Source organism: Loxodonta africana, chromosome 1 (genome assembly GCF_030014295.1).
Source record: "Loxodonta africana isolate mLoxAfr1 chromosome 1, mLoxAfr1.hap2, whole genome shotgun sequence".
Lineage (NCBI taxonomy): Eukaryota > Metazoa > Chordata > Mammalia > Proboscidea > Elephantidae > Loxodonta > Loxodonta africana.
This window is the reverse complement of record NC_087342.1, coordinates 16,337,935-16,362,658: the sequence shown is the minus strand read 5'-3', so window position 1 is coordinate 16,362,658 and position 24,724 is coordinate 16,337,935. Positions and strand designations below refer to the sequence as shown.

The following is a 24,724-nucleotide window of genomic DNA, read 5'->3' as shown; positions in this document are numbered from 1 at the left end:
TCTGTAACTATGCTCCCATGTGCTTTATCATATCTATAAATTATATGTGCATGCATACATATAGAATTTATTGGCATACAGATGTTCATAGTATTCCCTTGTATGCACATATGTTTATAGATATAATACACATGCATACATATACATGTATCTATACCCACATGTGGAGCCCTGGTGGCACAGTGGTTAAGAGCTATGACTGCTAACCAAAAGGTTGGCAGTTTGAATCCACAAGTCACTCCTTGGAAACCCTATGGGACCGTTCTACTCTGTCTTCTAGGGTCACTACGAGTCAGAATCAACTTGATGGCAACGAGTTATACCCACATATGGTTTGAACCCAACAGCCAGTCCGTTGAGGAAAGATGTGGCAGTCTACTCCCATAGATTTACAGCCTTGGAAATCGTATAGGGCAGTTCTGCTCTGTTCTGTAGGGTCTCTAGTGAGTCAGAATCAACTTGACATCAATGGGTTTATACCCATGTATGTATACTTATATGCATACATACACGTATATATGCCCACACGTATATTTTTTGGTTGTTGTTGCAAAATTATATATGTCGTAGTATTTTCCAAAACGTTCTTTTTTTCTCATGTATATATGGGAATTCCAGAACACTTAATTGTGCTCACGAGGAACCTTTACATAGATCAAGAGGCGGTTGTTTGGGCAGAACAAAGGGATACCGATTGTTTTAAAGTCAGGAAAGGTGTGCGTCAGGGTTGTATTCTTTCACCATACCTATTCAATCTGTATGCTGAGCAAATAGTATGAGAAGCTGGAGTATATGAAGAAGAACAGGGTATCAGGATTGGAGGAAGACTCACTAACAACCTGCGTTATGCAGATGACACAACCTTACTTGCTGAAAGTGAAGAGGACTTGAAACACTTATTAATGAAGATCAAAGACCACAGCCTTCAGTTTGGATTGCACCTCAACATAAGGAAAACAAAAATCCTCACAACCGGACCAGTGAGCAACATCATGATAAATGGAGAAAAGATTGAAGTTGTCAAGGATTTCATTTTTCTTGCATCCACAATCAACAACCATGGAAGCAGCAGTCAAGAAATCAAAAGACACGTTGCACTGGGTAAATCTGCTGTAAAGGACCTCTTTAAAGTGTTGAAGAGCAAAGATGTCACCTTGAAGACTAAGGTGCACCTGACCCAAGCCATGTATTTTCAATCACCTCATATGCATGTGACAGCTGGACAATGAATAAGGAAGACTGAAGAAGAATTGACGCCTTTGAATTGTGGTGTTGGAGAAGAATATTGAATATACCATGGACTGCCAAAAGAACAAACAAATCTGTCTTGGAAGAAGTACAACCAAAATGCTCCTTAGAAGCAAGGTTGGCGAGACTGTGTCTTACATACTTTGGACGTGTTGTCAGGAGGGATCAGTCCCTGGAGAAGGACATCATGCTTGGCAGAGTACAGGGACAGTGGAAAAGGGGAAGATCCTCAATGAGGTGGATTGACACAGTGGCTGCAACAATGAGCTCAAGCATAACAATGATTGTGAGGATGGCTCAGGGCCAGGCAGTGTTTTGTTCTGTTGTGCATAGGGTCACTATGAGTTCGAACCGACTCAACAGCACCTAACAACAACAACAACAACATATCTTAGTGACATCATTTAACTTGGTTAAGCTGTGCTTACTCCACCCATATTCAGTATTACCTTTCCCATCACCAAAAATAACAAGCGTCTACTATCTAGAGGGTGAGTCCCCCTATCCTTCTTCCCCTACTCATCCCTGGTAACCACCAGTGAGCACTGGTCTCTGTATATGTATCTATTGTCTTATTATAAAAGTGAGATCATACAATATTTGTCCTTTTGTGACTGACTTATTTCACTCAGCATGATGTCCTCCAGATTCATCCGTGTTCTATGATGTTTCAAGGACAAATGATTCTTTATGGCTGTGTAGTGTTCCATTGTATATTTGTACCACACTTTGTTTATCCATTCATCCACTGGAGGATAGTTAGGTTGTTTCCATCTTTTTGTGGCACTCACTTATTTTTAATAATCACCAGAGCAGATTGCCTAGTTTTGCCTTAGAGCAGGGGTCAGCAAATTTCTTCTGTAAAGAACCAGATAGTAAATATTTTAGACTTTGCATGTCATATGTCTCTGTTCCAGTTATTCAACTCTGCCATTGTAGTATGAAAGCAGCCATAGACAGTATGTTAAAAAATGGTCATAGGTGCATTCCAGTAAAACCTTGCTTACCAAGTAGTTGCAGGGTTTGGTCCACAGACTGTAGTTTGCCAACCCCTGCCTCGGAGCATCAAAATTTGGAAGATGCACTTAAAACAGTGATTTTTGCATCACCTTGCACCCTCTAAAATCCTTTCCCAACTCCCATATCTCTGACAGTAGCCCAGACCCCTTGGCTAGTGGAGGAGATGATGGATGGGAGCCTGTCTTCACCCTCTGTTCCACTCACCTCTATGGGCCTAAGGGCTTGTTTGGGGCGGCTTACCCTGGATACCAGAATGGCTCACTACAGCATTTATTAATGGCTTAAATTAAATGGGCTCTGTACAAAGACAGTGGAGTATTGGAGAGCTTTTATAGACCTGATATAGGCCTGGAGTTTTCATTAGGGGAGTTAACACGTAAACAAGACATGCAATAAACAATCTCAAACTTCACCCAGGGATTTTGTGCCAGAGGGGAGGGAGTGTGGCAGGACAGTTCCAGCCCTCTAGGTAGGTACTGGAAGGTGGAAAGAAAAACACCTATGACAGTGAAAATGCAGTTTTGTTAAGACTTGGATTGGAAGTGTTCTACCCTGAAAATATATTGCTTGATTTCTTTAAAATGGTGGGTGGCACCCATGCCTCTTGCAGCAGGAAGTTAGAAGTTTCTCTGTAGAGAATTAAAAAAAAAAAAAGGGAATAAGTGTGATTGTGAACCTTAGCAGGAAATGAAAATACTTTAAAAATGGAGTATACGCTGTAGATGTTTACACTTAAATCTATAAGCATGTTTCAAGGAAGAGTAGTTTTCATGGTTGGCCGGTAGACCATCTGTGGGGCAGTCAGGGTGCTCGAGGAAGGGCTAACAGTCACTGTTTGTGCACATCTCTCCCCAGGAAGGTCTGAGCTCAGACCAATCCTTGTGTTCACTGCCAGTAAGTGGGGTGTAGGTGGGAAAGCCTGAGTCCTGGGCTGCTTTCCTAAATACATACAGACTGGGCTATAAGAATCCTATATTTAGTTTTTACATAAACAAACAGTACTTTTTAAAAATTTATTGTGCTTTAAGTGAAAGTTTACAGTTCGAGTTAGTTTCTCATACAAAAATGTGTACACACATTGTTATGTGACCCTAGTTGTTCTCCCTATGATGTGACTGCACACTCCTCCTTTCCACTCTGTATTTCCTGAGTCCATTCAGCCAGCTCCTATTCTTTCTGCCTTTTCATCTCGCCTCCGGACAGGAGCTACCCATTTAGTCTCATCTACTTGAGCTAAGAAGCACACTCTTCACAAGTATCATTTAATGTCTTGTAGTCCAGTCTAATCTTTGTCTGAAGAGTTAGCTTCGGGAATGGTTTTAATTTTGGGCTAATAGAGGGTCTGGGGGCCATGTCTTCTGGGGTCCCTCTAGTCTCAGTCAGACCTTTAAGTCAGGTCTTTTTACTAGAATCTGAGTTCTGCGTTCCACTTTTCTCCTGCTCCATTATGGGCAGTCTGTTGTATCCCCTGTCAGGGCGGTCATTGGTGGTGGCTGGGCACCATCTAGTTCTTCTGGTCTTAGGCTGATGGAGTCTTTGGTTTATGTGTCCCTTTTTGTCTCTTGGGCTCATATTTTCCTTGTGTCTTTGGTGTTCTTCATTCTCCTTTGCTCCAGATGGGCTGAGACCAATAGATGCATCTTAGATACTGCTTGCTAACGTTTAAGACCACAGACGCCACTCACCAAAGTGGGATGTAGGACATTTTCTTAATAAACTTTGTTATGCCAATTGACCTAGAAGTGCCCTGAAACCATGGTCGCCAGGCCCCCCTCCCCCCTGCTACTCTGTCCCTTGAAGTGTTTAGTTGTATTCAGGAAACTTCTTAGCTTTTGATTTAGTCAAGTTGTGCTGACTTCCCTACAAAAAGTACTTTTAATATGTTTGTTTTCATTTTTCTTTTATGAAATTCTTTTAAAATCACAAAACTATATTTCTTGTAACCAGTTAACGTGTCAGAAACAATGTAAAGAAAAAGTCCATTTCCTTTCATACCCCTCAGGTAACCAGTGTAAACACCTAATGTTCTCTTTCTAAACCTTTCCCTATGGTCGTATACATAGATTTATGGATTTTTTGAGGTGGTGGCTTGTTTTTACAAAAATGGAGACAGTTTTCACGCTGTATTCTATGGCTTGTGTTTCTCACTTAATAATAAGTCAGTGACAGTCCTTTAGTTCAGTGGTTAAACCCCTGCTTTTTATGTAGCTACTTAATATTATATAATATGAATGTACCATAATTTATGGCCCATGGTATTCTCTATTCATTCTTTTGCAATTGTTCTACAGTTCTTGGATAGTCTGTTTTGTATTTTGTTTGCTTTCAGTCTTTTTTCTCTTTGCTTTTCAATGTGAGAAGTTTCTAATGACATATCTTCAAGCTCACTAATTCTTCCCTTGGCCATGTCCAACCTATTGATCAAAGTCATTCTTCGTTTCTGTTATGGTGTTTTTAATTTCTAGCAGTTCTTTTTGATTCTTTCTTAGAGTATCTGTCTCTCTGCTTACATTACCCATCTGTTCTTTTTTTTTTTTTAAATAACCCATCTGTTCTTGCGTATTGTCCACTTTTTATATTAGAGTCCTTTGCATATCAATCATAACCCGTTGTTGTTGAGTCGATTCTGACTCACAGTGACCCTACAGGACAGAGTAGAACTGCCCCATAGTGTTTCCAAGGAGTGGCTGGTGAATTCAAACTGATGACATTTTGGTCTGCAGCCTGAGTGAGCTCTTAACCACTGTGCAGCCAGGGCTCCATATCAGTCATATTTTAAATTCCTGGCCTGATAATTCTAAAATCTCTGCCATTATCTATTTCTGATGCTTGCTCTGTCCCTTCAGACTGTTTTTTGCCTTTTAATTTTTTTTTTTTTTAATTTTTTGATGAAAGTTGGACATGATATACCAGGTAAAAGGAACTGAGGTAATTAGGCCTTCAGAGTGTGAGGTTTTATGTTTATCTGGCTGGGAGTTAGAGTGTTTACTGTTTGCTGTAGGTATCAGAAGCTAACATTTCCTCTGTGTCCTTGTTTTTGTCTCCCCCTGCTGTTTTGGGGATTCCCTAGAGAAATTCCAAATAAGACACATTACTTATCAGTTTCCCCACCTACCAAATACAAAATCCCTGTGATCCTTTTACTTTCCCACTCCCCACAAATACCTTTACTTTTACCACCAAATTTTTAGATTTTGAGAAGATAGTTTGATTTTTGTGTGTGGGGGTGGGTAACTGTTTTGGTTTGCCATAGAGTAAATATCTTTGGTTTTAAGAACCCTTTCTTACAATTTGTATTGCAAATCCTAGTCACATTAGCATCGTCTATTCAGAGGTAATTTAGTATTCTATGAGATTCATGACTACTGTTTCCCTCTCTTTAGTTGCTAATACTAATAAATAATAGTGATAATGACAATAGCTATTATTTCTACACACTGACTATGAGCCTGGTTCCAAGTCCTCTTCTGAATTCCGCTTGAATTTCTGGCGGTTACCTGTTGATATACTGCTACAACCGCTTTCGAATGATCTTCAGCAAAATTTTATTTCTGTGTGGTGTTAATGATATTGTTCAATAATTTCTGCATTCTGTTGAATCATCTTTCTTTGGAATGAGCACAAATATGGATCTCTTCCAGTTGGTTGGCCAGGTAGCTGTCTTCCAAATTTTTTGGCATATACAAGTGAGCGCTTCCAGCGCTGCATCTGTTTGTTGAAACATCTCAATTGGTATTCCAGCAAATACCAATTAGAAAAAGAGGAAGACCTTCAACGAGATGGATTGACACAGTGGCTGCAACAATGGGCTCAAGCTTAGCAATGATTGCGAGGATGGTGCTGGGCTGGGCCATGTTTCCTTCTGCTGTACACGGGGTTGCTACGAGCTGGAGTCAACTCAATAGCACCTAGCAACAACAACTATAAGCCAAATATTATTCCAAGACTTCACATAAATTACCTCACTTAGTCTTCACAATAACCTTTTGAAGTAGGTTTTTTTTTATTATCTGTGTTTTACAGATGAGAAAACGAAGCACAGAGAGGTTGAAAACTTTCCCAAGCACACAGCTAGTGAGTGGGAGCAGCAAGATTTGGCCTTGGGTACTCTGGCTTCAGAGTCTGTGCTCCTAACCACATTGCTCTTTCAAGTATCTTGAAGAGAACCCCCCCCCCCCATAGCATCTTCAGTCTAAAAAGCAATTTTAGATACAAACCTGAACGAGGGGTTCTCTAGAGATACTGGAAACCAAAGGTAGCAGCTACCCAGTTGGCCCACTTCATCGGAGCAAATTTTGTTCTCCACCTAGAAAAAGAAAAATCAGGTTGGAAGCTCCAGAAGCAAATGGTCACATTCAAGTGCATATTAGAGACATTGATACCCGGGCAGGTGACATCCATATAAATGATCACCGTTACTAAATTTTTATCCTTTGTTTTTTCACTCTGATAAACCCGACCAGGACAAGTCCTGTTGACCTGGCCCATTACCGATGAAATAGCCTGACTGACATTGCTACACTCTTGTATTTAGTAGGTTTCAGTTTTGAGGTGAATGTAAGAAAAAAAGGGTTCAGTCTCTCTCTTTCAGAGATAATTTTGTTTCCCCCAAGTTCCTTGGGTTTTCACCCAAAGATAGACAGCAATGCCTATTGCCTATTGTTATGGGACACTGAAAGGGCTAGAGTAACTGTTTAAGCTACATGTGTAAATTTGGGGAACACTGAGAAAAATATTATGCCTAATTGCTTGGTAGGCTCATCTCATTGAAGAAAGGGGCCTCCTTCCTGAGTTCCCCTCAAATACAGAAATCGTAAGAGGACTGGAACTTAAGAGTCCTGTTTTCTGGAGCACTTTTCCTAAAGTCAACATATCCCAAATATTTATTGAGTGCTTGCAACATACTTAGCAAATGCAGGGTATTTTAAGAGAGGCAATCAGTGTCAAAAGTTTTGGTTTTTAAGATGCTTACATTCTTGGTGGTGGGCGGGGGGGAGATAAGCTTATATGCATGAACTAATGATAGCGTATGGAACCAGATAGCTAATTGCATGACACTGGCGGTCTGCATAATATTTATTTAGAAAAGGTAAAAGAAGGAAGCCCTCATGGAAAAGGAAGAACACAAATGGGCCCCTAAAAGAATGTATTCCCTTGGAGCAGAGCAAGAACAGAGCTGCAGTGATGAGAGTGAACAAGGTGATGGGAGAAGAGGGCTTAAGCTGAGGAATTGTGGAAAACGAGGCTGGTGTTAAAATGTTTTCAAAAAGGTAGAATCATGACTCTCAGGTAACTATAAAATAAATGTGTGTCGGCAATTTTATTTACTTCATTAATTAATGAGCTTTACTTAATCGTCAACTCATTAAAGAGCATTTGAGAAGCAGGTATGGATACTGGATGGACACAGATCAAACCTATAAATTCATAGGTAGATAATTTAATGAAGAAATGTAAGGATAAGGTGGCCGATTTAGATACAAAACTTGTTAGTGTCTTACAGGACAGCAAACCGTAATCTTTTGAGTTATCCCTTTCACTGGGCAGAAGTTATTTGTATCTCCGCTGGATAAAAAGTTTATAAGTTCACATGTGACATCACTAAGTCTGGGAGAGTTGATACATTTAATTAACAGTAAATAGCCAAACTAAGTAGATTTACCTAGATAGTCCTGCGTAGCCTTTGTTTTGTATAACATTGAAAGGAAGTGCTACGTTTTCTGTCTTATACCAAAGTTTTAGATAATTTTAAAAATTATTTATTTTCTTTTATTATGGTGAATACATATAAGTATATATATATCCACACACGCAGTGGTTAAGCAGTTGGCTGCTAACTGAAAGGTTTTTGGTTTGAACCCACCGGCCACTCCACGGGAGAAAGATGTAGCAGTCTGCTTCCATAAAGATTACAGCCTCGAAAACCCTATGGGGCAGTTCTACTCTTTCCCATAGGGTCACTAGGAGTTGGAATTGATTCCATGGCAATGGGTTGTTTTTTTGGTTATATCCATAAAAATACTCACCACAATAAAATACGTACTTATACATATATATGACCAAAATTTTGCCATTTCAACATTTTTCACATGTACAATTCAGTGACATTATTTTCATCATGTTGTGTAACCATCCCCACTATCTGTTTCTGAATTTTCCATCACCCTTCACAGAAGTTCAGTAGATCTCATGCCATGACTCCCTCTTTTCCTCTCCCTCCTACCTCTGGTAACAACTAATAGGCTTTGGTCTCCATACACTTGCCTATTCTAGATATTTCACACAAAAGAGATCATACGATATTTGTCGTCTTGAGAGCATAATGTTTTCGAGGCTCATCCATGTTGATGTAGCATAGATAATTTTAAAAATAATAGCAACCTACAGAGAAATGGAGGAAAATCTAGAGTTTGTTGCAGCACCTTTCTGTCTTGATAGATGGGGCCCCGTGTGTTCTTGTTCTATGTTTAGTTCTTGAGTAACTGAGACCAAGAAATCCAAATGCCTCATTGGTCCGCCCGTATCTTTTCATCTTAGATATTACTAGCAGTCAGCTCCAGGCTTGGGCTTGGCTTTTATGCTTCCGTCTGGTAGAGATGTAGCTGAGCAGAGACGGAACCCAGGTGGGGGTTCACAGGAGAGAGGAGAGAAGGGCTTGTCGAAGACCCATGCTGGCTCCCAGATGCCAAGCCTTGGTGATGGTGTGGGTCTGACAGAGGTGAGCAGGGATCTCAGTGTTGGACAGTCTTGGCCCCTGGGCTCCTGATGCTTTTCTACCTTGCTGACTTCTACCTAGAACTGCCTGTTAGTGTGTTGCAGGTGCCATGTACATTACCGGCTTTGCTGAATCTGTCTCGGATTTGCTGGGCCTCAGGAATATCTGGGCTGTGCGAGGAATTTCAATTTTGGTGCTTCTGGCCTTGCTGGGGATTAACCTAGCAGGTGTCAAATGGATAATCCGCCTCCAGTTACTGCTACTGTTCTTGCTGGCCGTGTCTACACTGGACTTCGTGGTGGGCTCTTTCACACACCTGGACCCAGGTAAGCCTTTTGCAGTTCAGTATATGGCCTTAGAGTGGTCTGCATTGCTTTATAGATGTTTATGGGTGCCAGTTTGTGAGACTGTCTCCCTACAATTAGTGTGGCCTGTTCCTGGACGATGTAAGTGGGTATGTCTTGGTGCAGCTTCGTGGGCCCCAAACCCCTCTTGACATAGACATTTTCACTTAGCACATTTTAAAAAATATTTGCTAGTTAAAAAAAAAAAAAAAGCCAGAAAGTTGAGATAAAACAAAGAAAAAAGTAGAACTGGAGGGATGCAGATCAAATTCATAACAGTGATTGGCTGGGGAAAGGAAGTGGGAAGCAGATTTAGAGTAGGGAAGAAAATGAACTTTAAATTTTATGCATCATATATTCTTTTTTTTTTAAAAAAAGGATTTGAGACAAATATAACAAGTGTAACATTTGTGATTTCTGGAAGATAGATACAGGTATATGCTTGATTATTCCTTATAGTTTTCTGTATTGATTTTTTTTTTCAAAATAAAAATATGAATTTATTAACTAAGCTTAAAAAAGGAAATCTGCATGAATCCACGAAACATCTCACAACATGGATAAGCCTGGAGGACATTATGCTGAGTAAAATAAGTCAGTCACAACCATTTGTATTCCAATATTGTATGAGACCACTATTACAAAAAGTCAAGAATAGATTCATGCACAGAAAGAAACATTCTTTGATGGTTACCAGGGGTGGGAGAGAGAGGGAGGGAGATTCACTAAATAGATAACAGACACGTATTAATTCTGGTGAAGGGAAAGGCAATACACAATATGGGGGATGTCGGCAGAAGGTGACCAAGGCAAAGGAAGACAACTATGGTAAAAAAAAAGGCAACTAAATACTGTAACATATATGTTGCTGCAACAACAGTGTCTTAGTCGTCTAGTGCTGCCATAACAGAAGTACCACAAGTGGAGGACTTTAACAAAGACAAGTTTATTTTCCCACAGTCTAGTAGGCTGCAAGTCCAAATTCAGGGCGTCAGCTCCAAGGGAAGGCTTTCTCTCTCTGTTGGCTCTGGAGGGAGGTCCTTGCCCTCAATCTTCTCTTGGCCAAGGAGTTTCTCAGGCACAGGGACCCCAGGTCCAAAGGACGTGCCCTGCTCCTGGTGCTGCTTTCTTGGTGGTATGAGGTCCCCAACTCTCTGATTGCTTCCCTTTCCTTTTATCTCTTGAGAGATAAAAGATGATGCAAGCCACACCCCGGGGAAACTCCCTGTACATTGGATCAGGGATGTGGCCTGAGCAAGGGTGTTACATCCCACCCTAATCCTTTTTAACCACAGGCGGAGATTATGATTTATAACACACAGGAAAATCACAAAATGGAGGACAGCCACACTTGACTTAATCAAGCTGATACACCCATTTTGGGGGGGATGTAATTCAATCCATGACAAACAGTAATAACAGTAATTTGTGAGTGGATACATAGGTAGATGTGTATACTAACTAGGTGGGGGAGGTCCTACGGGAGTACACCCGCTTGCATATGTAAGTATGGTTGTGGTTGTTTCTATATACATATTTGTGTGTGCTGCATGTATATTCATATTTATAGTAGAGCACATAGGAGGCACGTTTATGGAAACTCCTTAGACATATCCAAACACTTCCTAGGACTGAGCTACTGGGCTTGAAGGCTAAGGACCATAGTCTTGGTGGACATCTAGGTCAATTGGCATAACATAATTCTTAATGTGCTATATCCTAGGTTGGTGAGTAGCCTCTGGGGTCTTAAAAACGTGTGAGCGGTCATCTAAAATACAACTATTGTTCTCTTCCCATCTGGAGCAAAGGAGAGTGAAGAAAACCAAAAGCTTAAGGAAGCAATTAGTCCAAAGAACTCATGACCCACATGAACCTCCTGTAGCCTGAGACCAGAAGAACTAGATAGTGCCCAGCTACAGCTACTGATTGCTCTGACCAAAAAACACAATAAAAGGCCCTGGTTAGAATGGGTGAAAAATACAGAACAAAACTCAAATTCATGAAAAAGACCAGACTTACTGGTCTGATAGAGACTGGAGGAACCCCCAAGACTATTGCCCTAAGACATCCCTCAAACTGGGAACCGAAGCCATCCCTGGAGGCCACCTTTCAGGCAAATAATAGATTGGCCTATAAAATAAACAATTATACCTGTGAGGAATGTGCTCCATAGAACAGTCAACTATATGAGACCACAAGGGCAACATTTGCCCAAAAGCAAAGATGAGAAGGCAAGGCAGGTCAGGGAAACCAGACGAATGGAGAGGGGACCCCCAAGGTGGAAATGGGGAGAGTGCTGACACATTGTGGGGGATTGCAACCAATGCCATAGAACAATTTGTGTATGAGTTGTTAAATGGAAAACTAATTTTCTGTGTAAATTTTTACCTAAAGCATAATAAAATGTTAAAAAAAAAAGCAGCAGCAGCACCCAGGTAAAATATTGTACTTTATGGAAACAGTCTATTTGTAACCAATTGATGCCTGTTTAATCTAACATCTAACCCTAGGTCTTCCCTACTTTTGAGGATGCTTGGCAATTCTAATCCTAAATCCTTATGCTTTAAATGAGAAGTTATTACCCAGAGTGTCCATAACTTTGTAGCTTTCTGATTTGGGTTGATTTGGCAGCAAAAACTCTTATTTCTCTTTAGAATGCAAATCTATTCTTCAGATGCTGTAGAAAAAGATAACTGCTGGTATTTCATACTTCAGGGATTCTGTCTTTATCCGGCAGTGGTGAGCAGGTATCTGCATTGGAATATGGAGAGGGAAAGGAAAGTGGGGCTACCAGCTTTATTAAAAAAATAATACGCAGGACAGACAAAAACCTCTAAAGGCACTGTGGGTGGTGGTGATGATGATGACAGCAACTTCAACTGACTGAGCTCTTGCTAATTGTCCTTCACACTTTATATGGCCTACCTCATTTAATTGTGACATAACTTCACAAGGTGGGAACGATTACACCCTTTTTACAGATGAGGAAACTGGAGTCAGAGATTATGTAATTGGTAAAAATGCATGACAGAGCTGGGATCTGAAACTAGATCCATTGGGCCCCAAATGGAGCCATTCCCTCAGGTGAGAAGCTGGTCCTGTCTAGCAGCCTCTTCATATGTCTACACGCTTCCTATCCATGGTTGTTGTCGGGTGCCATTGAGTCAAATTTCAATTGACAGCGACCCTTGTGTTGCAGTAGAGAGCTTCCCCACAGGTTTTTCTTAGCTGTAAATCTCTGTGGAAGCAGATCACCAGGTTTTTCTCTGAGGAGCCATTAAGTGGGTTCGAACTGCCAACCTTTTGGTTAATAGCCGAGCACTTAACTCTTTGCACTACCAGGGCTCCTGGCCTTCATATTACATGCTGTCTTTTTGTTGTAGCAATTTTGGTTCTCCCCATTAAGGCCACCTCTGATATGTGTTCTTACCAGTCTTTTCCTCTGTAAACATGTTGTTTGTGGGACATTCAACTGGTACACAGTGGTCTAGCCACTGCAGTTCTTTATATATTAAAATACTTCTGTGGCAAAATAGTCATTGCCTGAATTGCTTCCTGGGTGGCCCCTACCCTCTGCTAAGCTGGCTCCTCCACCAGAACCCCTGGAGCACCCCATGATCCCTGTACAGAGGGGGCCCCAGGACCCACTCCAGTGCTAAGGGTCAATGTGGTGTCCATATATGATTGCTGAAAGAGCTAACCTGTTAAATTGCAGGGCAATGCTACTGACCTCTTGAAACCCCAGTGAGCTGCTGTATTTTTCTTTGTCTAGATTAGAAGTTTTCTTGGCTGCTCTTCTAATTTATTCCAAATATTTCTTCTTCCTTCTGGATAGTACATTAGCTGGGTGTAGTATGAAATGAAATTTATTTTCAATAATTCCCATAGCAACTGGCCCCTCTGGAATCTGTTTTTGGTATCACTAATGTTTTATGTGGGTTACTTACTCTGTGGTCACAAATCTAGACTGAAGCTTGACTAAACCTTCAAAATGGGTTTAGCAGAATGATTTCAAATCTTTTAACGACTTGTACGTACACAGAGATATTTGAAAAAAGACTGGAAGGAACTATGCCTGTTAACAGTGATTATCTTCCTGCTAACAGTGATTATCTTCCTGCTGAGATTAAAAACCAGATCTGTTGCCATCAAGTCAATGCTGACTCATCGCAACCCCATGTGTTTTAGCGTAGAACTGCTTTGCATGGGGTTTTCAGTGGCTGTGATCTTTTGGAAGTAGAGCACCAGGCCTGTCTTCCAAAGCATCTCTGGGTGGGTTCGAACCATCAACTTTTTGGTTAGTAGCCAAGTACTTAGCTCTTGACATCACCCAGAGACTCCCTGCTGAGACTGGAGACCTGGTGGCACGGTGGTTAAGAGCTTGACTGCTAACCAAGAGGTCAGCAGTTCGAATCCACCAGCTGCTCCTTGGAAACCCTGTGGGGCAGTTCTACTCTGTCTCATGGGGTCGCTATGAGTCGGAATCCACTTGACGGCAACAGGTATGTTGTCTTATTTACATTTTTCCTTCAGTTGGCCAGTGTTTTTTTTTTTTAATTAATTAATTAATAGGCTTTTTTAGAGGAGTTTTAGGTTTAGATCAGATAGCACAGAGAGTTCCCATAACTCTCCTGTCTTTTTCTCTTCCCCAGTAGTCTCCCTTAGTATTAGCATCTAGCATTAGTGTGGTACATTTATTATAACTGATGAACCAATACTGATACATTGTTGTTAACTAAAGTTTACAGTAGGGTTACTGTTTGTGTTATGTTGTGTTATGTTGTTCTATGGATTTTGACAAATGCGTGTCATGTGTCCACTTATAAAGTATCATACGGAGTAGCATCACTGCCCTAAAAATCCCCTGTGTGTCACCTGTTCGTTCCTCCTCCCTCCCTGCCAACTCCTGGAAACCACTGATCTTTTTGTCTCTATAGTTTTGCCTTTTCCAGAATATCAGATTGTTGGAATCATACAGTATGTATGTAGCCTTTTCAGACTGGCTTCTTTCAGTAAGCAATATGCATTCACGTTTTCTCCATATCTTTTTGTGGTTTCCTAGCTGATTTCTTTTATCATTGAATACTATTTCCTTGTATAGATGTACTACAGTTTATTTATCCAGTCACCTTTTGAAGGACGTCTTTGTTGCTTCCACTTTGGGGCAATTATGAATAAAGGTGCAGTCTTGGTCATCTAGTGCTGCTGTAACAGAAATGCTACAAGTGGATGGCTCTAACAAACAGAAGTTTATTCCCTCACAGTTTAGGAGGCTAGAAGCCTGAATTCAGGATACCAGCCCCAGGGGAAGGCTTTCTGTCCTGTTGGCTCTGGGCAGAGTCCTTGTCATCATTCTACCCCTGGCTAGAAACTTCTCAGCTCAGGGACCCTGGGTCCAAAGGACACCCTCCGCTCCTGGTTGCTTCTTTCTTGGTGGCATGAGGTCCCCCTCCTGTCTGCTTGTTTCTCTCTTTTATATCTCAAAAGAGATTAACTCAAGATATGACTTAATTCTGTAGCTTGAGTTCTGTGTCATTAGCATAACTGCCTCTAATCCTGCCTCATTATCATCACAGAGGTTAGGATTTACAACACAGAGGATAATCACATCAGATCACAAAATGGTGGACAGCCACACAATACTGGGAATCATGGCCTAGACAAGTTGATACACATTTTTAGGGGACACAATTCAATCTGTAACAGGTCCTGTAAACATTCATGTGCGGGTTTTTGTGTGGAGATAATTTTTCAACTCATTTGGGTAAATACCTAGGAGCACGACTGCTGGATCGGACAGTAAGACCATGTTTAGCTGTGTAAGAAACTGCCAAACTGTCTTCTAAAGTGGCTGTAAATTTTCATTCCTACCAGCAATGAGTGAGAGTTCCTTTGCTCCACACCCTTGCTGACATTTGGTGTTTATTGTCAGTGTTTTGGATGTTGGCCATTCTAATAGATGTGTGGTGGTATTTCATGGCTATTTCAATTTGCAACTCCCTAATGACACGTGGGGATATTGGAGGTTCAGTGGTAGAATTCTCACCTTCCATTTGGGAGACGTGGGTTCAATTCCTGGCCAGTGCGCCTCACGCACAACCACCACCTGTCTCTCAGTGGAGGCTTGCGTATTGCTATGATGCTGTAGCAGGTTTCAGTGGAGCTTCCAGACTAAGACAGACTAGGAAGAAAGGCCTGGCTATCTACTTCTGAAAATCAGCCTGTGAAAACCCTGTGGATCACAATGGTCTGATCTGCAACTGATCATGGGGATGGTGTAGGACAGGACAGTGTTTCATTCCGTCGTGGACGGAGTTGCCGTGAGTTGGGGGCAATAGCTAACAACAACAATGACGTATGATGTTCAGCATCTTTTCATATGGTTATCTCCCTCTGTATAGCTTCTCTGGTGAGGTATCTGTTCAGATCTTTTGCCCATTTTGTAATTATGTTGTTTTCTTATTGTTGAGTTTTAAGAGCTCTTTGTGTATTCTGGATACAAGTCCTTTATCAGATATGTTTTAAAAGTATTTTCTACCAGTCCGTGGCTTGTTTTTTCACTCACTTAACAGTGTCTGTCACAAAGCAGAAGTTTTTAATTTTAATGAAGTCCAACTTATCCATTTTTTCTCATGGACCATGCTTTTGATGTAGTATCTAAAAACTCATTGCCAAACCCAAGCTTAGCTAAATTTTCTCCTATGTTGTCTTCTAGAAGCTTTATAGTTTTGGACTTTACATTTAGCTCTGTTATCCATTTTGAGTTAATTTCTGTGAAAGATGTAAGGTCAGTGTCTAGATTAATTTTTTTGCACATGGGTATTCAGTGGTTCTAGTATCATCTGTTGAAAAAAAAAATTACACTTTCTCTCTTGAATTGCCTTTGCTCCTTTCAAAGGCCAGTCGATGATATTTGTGTAAGCCTATTTCTGAGCTCTCTTTTCTGTTCTGGAAACCCTGGTGGCATAATGGTTAAGTGCTACGGCTGCTAACCAAAATGTTCGCAGTTCAAATTCACCAGTTGCTCCTTGGAAACTCTATAGGGCAGTTCTACTCTGTCCTGTAGAGTCGCTATGGGTCAAAATTGACTCGATGGCAATGTTTTTTTTTTTCTGTTCCATTGATCTATCTGTCTATTCTTTCACTAATATCACACTATCTTGATTACTGTAACTGTATAGCAAGTCTTGAAGTTGGGTAGTGTTAGTCTTCCAACTTTGGTTTTCTTCTCTAACGTTACTTTTAATATCAGGAAAAAAATTAAAAAATACGCTTATGCCTAACTTTTCCCCCATTTTTTATATAAAAGAATAAGAAAATCCAAACAATCCTGAAATGCCTAGAGTAAAAAAGTATAAGTTTCCTCCTTCACTCCATTTTTCCACCTCTACTCCCCCCAGAGGGAGATTAGTACCTATATTAGTTATCTATTGCTGTGGAACAAATTGCCCCAAAATTTAGTAGCTTAAAACAACAATAAATATTTATTATCTCACACCTTTTCTGTGGGTCAAGAATTCGGGTGTGACTTGGCAGGTGTCTCTGGCCCGGGGTTTCACGTGAAATTCAGACAGCTGTTGGCAGAAACTGCAGTTGTCTGAAGGCTTGATTTGGGCTGAAGGGTCTCCTTCCACAGTGGCTCACTCACATGGCTGGCAAGTACATATTGATCATTGGTAGGAGGCCTCTCTCTACAGGGTCCTTTCCTGAGAGCTGCATAAGGGCCCTCAAAACATGGTGACTGGCCTCTCCCAGAGCAAGCCATCTGAGAGAGAGGGAGTGAAAGTGAGAGAGAGAGAGGGAACAAAAGCTATTCTTTTTAAGATCTAGCCTCAAAAACCAGATAGCAGCACTTCTCTCAAAATCTATTTGTTAGAAATTATATATTTGTAAAGTCTGGCCCTCATTCAAGGGGTGGGAAATTCATTTCCACCTTGCGAGTGGAAGAGTGTCAAATAATTTGCAGGCACAAATTAACCACCACGATTACTTTTAAAATCAGAAAAAAAATTTTTTTTTTTTTAAATACACTTAAGTCTAACTTAATTTTCTCTTTATTTTAAATAAAAAAGACAAAGTAAATATTTTGTTAGGCTCTGTCACATTCATTGCCTTCTAATAAAGTTGTCCAATTCTGAACTCTGTCTAACAGTGTGTAAGAGCTATTATTTCCTATATTCTGGACAATATTGGACACATACAACCTTCTAAATCTTTGCCAATGTGATTGGTAAAAACTGTAATCCCTTTCTTTTAATTTGAGGGGCTCTGGTGGCATAGGGGTTAAGTGCTAGGCTGCTAACTAAAAGGTTGGTGGTTTGAACTCACCAGCTGCTCTATGGGAGAAAGATGTGGCAGTCTGCTCCGGTAAAGATTTACAGCCTTGGAAACCCTACTGGGCAGTTCTACTCTGTCCTATATGGTCACTATGAGTCAGAATTGACTCCACGGTGGTGGGTTTGGTTTAGGTTTTTTAATTTGCTTTCTTTGAATCATTAATGATGATAATTCTCTCTATATTTTTATTACCATTTGTATTTCTTCTTTGGATTGTCTGCAATCTTTCCCTATTATTTCATTAGGTTGTTTTACCTTTTAATGATTTATAGAAGCTTTTCTTCTAGCTTAGCAATTAATTCAGCACAAAATAAATAGTTGTTTAGCTTTTATTAGTGCTAGACAATATTTGTTATATATAAATATATATGTAGAAATTTTTCCTAATGTCATTTGCCCTTTTAAAATCAATTTTTAATGTAACAAAAGTAATACATATATATAAAATATTCATTTTCAAGGAAAAGAGCATACCCTGGTTGCTTTCTTTCTTGTATTGCTTTCAGCTTGCCCTGAAATTAAGCTTATCTCATTTTTTTCATTTGCATCAGAGTAGAACTGTGCTCCATGGGACTTTCAATGGCTGATTTTTCATAAGAAGATCTCCAGGCCTTTCTTCTGAGGTGCCTTTAGGTGGTCTCACACCTCTAACTTTTCAGTTAATAGCTGCGCTCTTAATCGTTTGCCCCACTCAGGGTCTCACGCAGTCAGGGCGCAGACTCTCATTTAACCTTTATGTGTTTCACCTGACATATCCCCCACCCCCACTCTGTTCTTTCATCTCCAGCTACTACATCATGCCTCTCATTTCCTCTCCAGACATCTCATTAGTGTGGTTCTCGCTTGTCGCCTCCATTTCTATCACAACTCCTTAGCTTTCAGGTGAGCAGCATGTGTCCCTCTTTCTTCTCCCACCTCCTGTCCTGTGTCTTCGAAAACAAGTATCATCGTACAAGGCAGCGGCACAGAGCCTCATCCTTGTGAAAGGCTCCGTTAGCGTGGCAAAAAAAAAAATTTTTTTTTTTTTTTTGTGACAGTTAACTTAAAAAAAGGCATTGTCAAGCGTTCCTATGGTTTTAAGCTCCTAAAATGCCATTTTGCTGGATATTTTCATTTATGTAAGATGTGTGTCATGCCAAAGCAGTTTTATTGCCATAGAAGTCAGGCAAATTTAGGAAATGCCATGACATGTATGTGGTCCATTGTAATTCTGTCTTCTGCATTTAAGAATGAAGTTGTGCATCTCCAAGTGCAATACTTTTGTTCATCTAAAAAGACGTTGCCTGGCTCTGTAGTGCCCTTTGCTCAAGGGCTGACATCATGTCCTCCATTCTGCCTTAGCTCCTTGCCATTTGCTGTGAGGTGCGTCTGTGGGACAGTGCACCAAGTGGGGCAGGTGCAGTTCATCTAGCGTGGAATCCAGCAGGCAGGAGCTGGTTCTGGGCTATCAGAGCTAATAGCTCTTTGGTGAGGGCGGGAGCTTGTGCTTGGCAGTAAGAAGGCCAGTGCCTCTACTAGGGAGCCTGACAGGGGTTTGGGCAAGCCTATCTGTCTCTGTGCTCTGCAGAAACTACTCTATACAAGGTCTTAAACCAACCAACCAAACGAAAACAGTTGCCATCAACTCGATTCCAACTTATAATGACCTCGTGTATATCAGAGTAGAACTGTGCTCCACAGGGTTTTCAATGTCTGATCTTTCAGAAGGAGATTACCAAACCTTTCTTTGGGATACCTCTGGGTGGACTCGTACCCCCAATTTTTTTTTTTTTTAATAATTTTTATTGTGCTTTAAGTGAAAGTTTACAAATCAAGTCAGTCTCTCACACAAAAACCCATATACACCTTGCTACACACGCCCAATTACTCTCCCCCTAATGAGACAGCCCGCTCTCTCCCTCTACTCTCTCTTTTCGTGTCCATTTCGCCAGCTTCTAACCCCCTCCACCCTCTCATCTCCCCTCCAGGCAGGAGATGCCAACATAGTCTCAAGTGTCCACCTGATCCAAGAAGCTCACTCCTCACCAGCATCCCTCTCCAACCCATTGTCCAGTCCAATCCATGTCTGAAGAGTTGGCTTCAGGAATGGTTCCTGTCCTGGGCCAGCAGAAGGTCTGGGGGCCATGACCACCAGGGTCCTTCTAGTCTCAGTTAGACCATTAAGTCTGGTCTTATGAGAATTTGGAGTCTGCATCCCACTGCTCTCCTGTTCCCTCAGGGGTTCTCTGTCGTGTTCCCTGTCAGGGCAGTCATTGGTTGTAGCCAGGCACCATCTAGTTCTTCTGGTCTCAGGATGATATAGTCTCTGGTTCATGTGACCCTTTCTGTCTCTTGGGCTCATAATCGCCTTGTGTCCTTGGTAGTCTTCATTCTCCTTTGCTCCAGGTGGGTTGAGACCAATTGATGCATCTTAGATGGCTGCTTGCTAGTATTTAAGACCCCAGACGCCACTCTTCAAAGTGGGATGCAGAATTTTTTCTTAATAGATTTTATTAAGCCAATTGACTTAGATGTCCCCTGAAACCATGGTCCCCAGACCCCTGCCCCTGCTACACTGGCCTTCGAAGCATTCAGTTTATTGAGAAAACTTCTTTGCTTTTGGTTTAGTCCAATTATGCTGACCTCCCCTGTATTGTGTGCTGTCTTTCCCTTCACCTAAAGTAGTTCTTATCTACTATCTGATTAGTAAATGCCCCTCTCCCATCCTCCCTCCCTCCCCCTTCTCGGAACCACAAAAGAATGTTTTCTTCTCAGTTTAAATTATTTCTCAAGTTCTTATAATAGTGGTCTTATACAAGATTTGTCCTTTTGCAACTAATTTCACTCAGCATAATGCCTTCCAGGTTCCTCCATGTTACGAAATGTTTCACAGATTCCTCACTGTTCTTTATCGATGCCTAGCAGTGGGAGTAGGTAGTATTCCATTGTATGAATATACCATAATTTATTTATCCATTCATCCATTGATGGGCACCTTGGTTGCTTCCATCTTTTTGCTATAGTGAACAGTGTTGCAATAAACGTGGCTGTGCATATATCTGTTCGTGTAAAGGCTCTTATTTCTCTAGGATGTATTCCGAGGAGTGGGATTGCTGGATCGTATGGTAGTTCTATTTCTAGCTTTTTAAGGAAGTGCCAAATCGATTTCCAAAGTGATTGTACCATTTACATTCCCACCAGCAGGGTAGAAGTGTTCCAGTCTCTCTACAGCCTCTCCAACATTTATTATTTTTTGTTTTTTGGATTAATGCCGGCCTTGTTGGAGTGAGAAGAAATCTCATGGTAGTTTTGATCTGCATTTCTCTAATGGCTAATGATCATGAACATTTCCTCATATATCAGTTAGCTACCTGAATGTCTTCTTTAGTGAAGTGTCTATTCATATCTTTTCCCCATTTTTTAATTGGGTTATTTGTCTTTTTGCAGTTGAGTTTTTGCAGTATCATGGAGATTTTAGAGATCAGGTGCTGCTCAGAAATGTCATAGCTAAAAACTTTTTCCCAGTCTGTAGGTAGTCTTTTTACTCTTTTGGTGAAGTCTTTGGATGAGCATAGGTGTTTGATTTTTAGGAGCTCCCAGTTATCTAGTTTTTCTTCTACATTCTTTATAATGTTTTGTATACTGTTTATGCCATGGATTAGGGCTCCTAATGTTGTCCCTATTTTTTCTTCCATGATCTTTATCATTTTAGATTTTAAATTTAGGTCTTCGATCCATTTTGAGTTCGTTTTTGTGCATGGAGGGAGGTATGAGTCTTGTTTCATTTTTTTTGCAGATGGATATCCAGGTACGCCAGCACCATTTGTTAAAAAGACTGTCTTTTCCCCATTTAACTGTTTTGGGGCCTTTGTCAAATATCAACTGCTCATATGTGGATGGATTTGTATCTGGATTCTCAATTCTCTCCCACTGGTCCATGTATCTGTTGTTGTACCAGTACTAGGCTGTTCTGACTACTGTGGCAGTATGTTGTTGTTGTTGTTAGGTGCCATCCAGTCGGTTCCGACTCATAGGGACCCTATGCACAACAGAACGAAACACTGCCCTATCCTGCGCCATCCTGACGATCGTTATTATGCTTGAGCTCATTGTTGCAGCCGCTTTGTCAATCCACCTCATTGAGGGTCTTCTTCTTTTCCGTTGACCCTGTACTCTGCCAAGCATGATGTCCTTCTCCAGGGACTGATCCCTCCTGACAACATGTCCAAAGTATTTAAGACGCAGTCTCGCCATCCTTGCTTCTAAGGAGCATTCTGGTTGTACTTCTTCTAAGACAGATTTGTTCGTTCTTTTGGCAGTCCGTGGTATATTCAATACTCTTTGCCAACACCACAATTCAAAGGGATCAATTCTTCGGTCTTCCTTATTCGTTGTCTAGCTTTCACATGCATATGATGTGATTGAAAATACCATGGTTTGGGTCAGGCCCATCTTAGTCTTTGTTTTTCAAAACTTTGAAGAGGTTCTTTGCAGCAGATTTACCCAATGCAATACATCTTTTGATTTCTTGACTGCTGCTTCCGTGGCTGTTGTTTGTGGATCCAAGGAAAATGAAATCCTTGACAACTTCAATCTTTTCTCCGTTTATAATGATGTTGCTCATTGGTCCAGTTGTGAGGATTTTTGTTTTCTTTATGTTGAAGTGTAATCCATACTGAAGGCTGTGGTCTTTGATCTTCATTAGTAAGTGCTTCAAGCCCTCCTCACTTTCAGCAAGCAAGGTTGTGTCACCTGCATAGCGCAGGTTGTTGATGAGACTTCCTCCAATCCTGATGCCCGTTCTTCTTCATATAGTCCAGCTTCTCGGATTATTGGTTTGGCATACAGATTAAATAGGTATGGTGAAAGAATACAACCCTGACGCACACCTGTCCTGACTTTAAACCAATCAGTATCACCTCGTTCTGTCCGAACAACCACCTCTTGATCTATGTAAAGGTTCCTCGTGAGCACAATTAAGTGTTCTGGAATTCCCATTCTTTGCAGTGTTATCCATAGTTTGTTATGATCCACACAGTCAAATGCCTTTGCATAATCAATAAAACACAGGTAAACAATGCCAGAGATCGAATGATAGAATTTTGCAGGACCAACGACTTCTTCATTGCAAATACTTTCTTTCACCAACATAAACGGTGACTATACACATGGGCCTGGCCAGATGGAACACACAGAAATCAAATTGACCACATCTGTGGAAAGAGTTGATGGAAAAGCTCAATATTATCAGTTAGAACAAGGCCAGGGGCCGACTGTGGAACAGATCATCAATTGCTCATATGCAAGTTCAAGCTGAAACTGAAGAAAATCAGAGCAAGTCCACGAGAGCCAAAATATGATCTTGAATATATCCCACCTGAATTTAGAGAACATCTCAAGAATAGATTTGACGTATTGAACACTAGTGACCGAAGACCAGACAAGTTGTGGAATGACATCAAGGATATCATCCATGAAGAAAGAGAGAGGTCACTGAAAAGACAGGAAAGAAAGAAAAGACCAAGGTGGATGTCAGAGGAGACTCTGAAACTTGCTCTTGAGCGTCGAGCAGCCAAAGCAAAAAGAAGAATTCATGAAGTAAAAGAACTGAACAGAAGATTTCAAAGGGCCTCTTGAGAAGACAAAATAAAGTATTATAATGACATGTGCAAAGAGCTGGAGATGGAAAACCAAAGGGGAAGAACATGCTCGGTGTTTCTCAAGCTGAAAGAACTGAAGAAAAAATTCAAGCCTCGAGTTGTAATAGTGAAGGATTCCATGGGGAAAATATTAAATGATGCAGGAAGCATCAAAAGAAGATGAAAGGGACACACAGAGTCATTATTCCAAAAAGAATTAGTCGATATTCAACCATTTCAAGACGTGGCATATGATCAGGAACCAATGGTACTGAAGGAAGAAGTCCAAGCTGCTGTGAAGGCATTGGCCAAAAACAAGGCTCCAGAAATTGATGGAATATCAATTGAGATGTTTCAACAAACAGATGCAGTGCTGGAGGTGCTCACTCATCTATGCCAAGAAATATGGAAGACAGCTTCCTGGCCAACTGACTGGAAGAGATCCATATTTATGCCTATTCCCAAGAAAGGTGATCCAACCAAATGTGGAAATTATAGAACAATACCATTAATATCACATGCAAGCAAAATTCTGCTGAAGATCATTGAAAAACGGCTGCAGCAGTATATCGACAGGGAACTGCCAGAAATTCAGGCCGGTTTCAGAGCAGGCCGTGGAACCAGGGATATCATTGCTGATGTCAGATGGATCCTGGCTGAAAGCAGAGAATACCAGAAGGATGTGGCGATATAATAGGTTCTAAAATCAGGTAAAGTAAGACCTCCCACTTTGTTCTTTTTCAGTAATGCCTTATTTATCCAGGGCCTCTTTCCCTTCCATATGAAATTGGTGATTTGTTTCTCCATCTCATTAAAGAATGTCATTGGGATTTGGATCGGAATTGCATTAAATGTATAGGTCGCTTTTGGTAGAATAGACATTTTTATAATGTTAAATCTTCCTATCTACGAGCAAGGTATGTTCTTCTGCTTATATAAGTCTCATTGGTTTCTTGCAGAAGTATACCGTAGTTTTCTTTCTATAAGTCTTTTACATCTCTGGTAAGATTTATTTCTAAGTATTTTATCTTCTTGGGGGCTACTGTAAATGGCATTGATTTGGTGATTTCCTCTTTGATGTTTTTTTTTGTTGGTATAGAGTAATCCACCTGATTTTTGTATGTTTATCTTGTATCCCGATACTCTGCTGAACTCTTCTATTAGTTTCAGTAGTTTCCTGGAGGATTCCTTAGGGTTTTCTGTGTATAAGATCTTGTCCTCTGCAAACAGAGATACTTTGACTTCTTCCTTGCCAATCTGGATGCCCTTTCTTTCTTTATCTAGCCTAATTGTTCTGGCTAGGACTTCCAGCACAATGTGGAGTAAGAGTGGTGATAAAGGGCATCCTTGTCTGGTTCCTGATCTCAGTGGGAATGTTTTCAGGCTCTCTCCATTTAGGGTGATGTTGGCTGTTGGCTTTGTATAGATGCCCTTTATTATGT

The 24,724-nt window shown here is 40.8% G+C and overlaps 1 protein-coding gene across 1 annotated transcript in view; it reads left to right on the top strand.

Annotated features, from left to right (window-relative positions):
- Positions 1-24,724, top strand: part of SLC12A8 (solute carrier family 12 member 8) — a 170,306-nt gene that overhangs the window by 15,396 nt on the left and 130,186 nt on the right. The window contains exon 4 of the mRNA XM_064286104.1: positions 9,078-9,309. Coding sequence (XP_064142174.1) covers positions 9,078-9,309 — 232 coding nt within the window. The remainder of the gene's footprint in view (positions 1-9,077; positions 9,310-24,724) is intronic.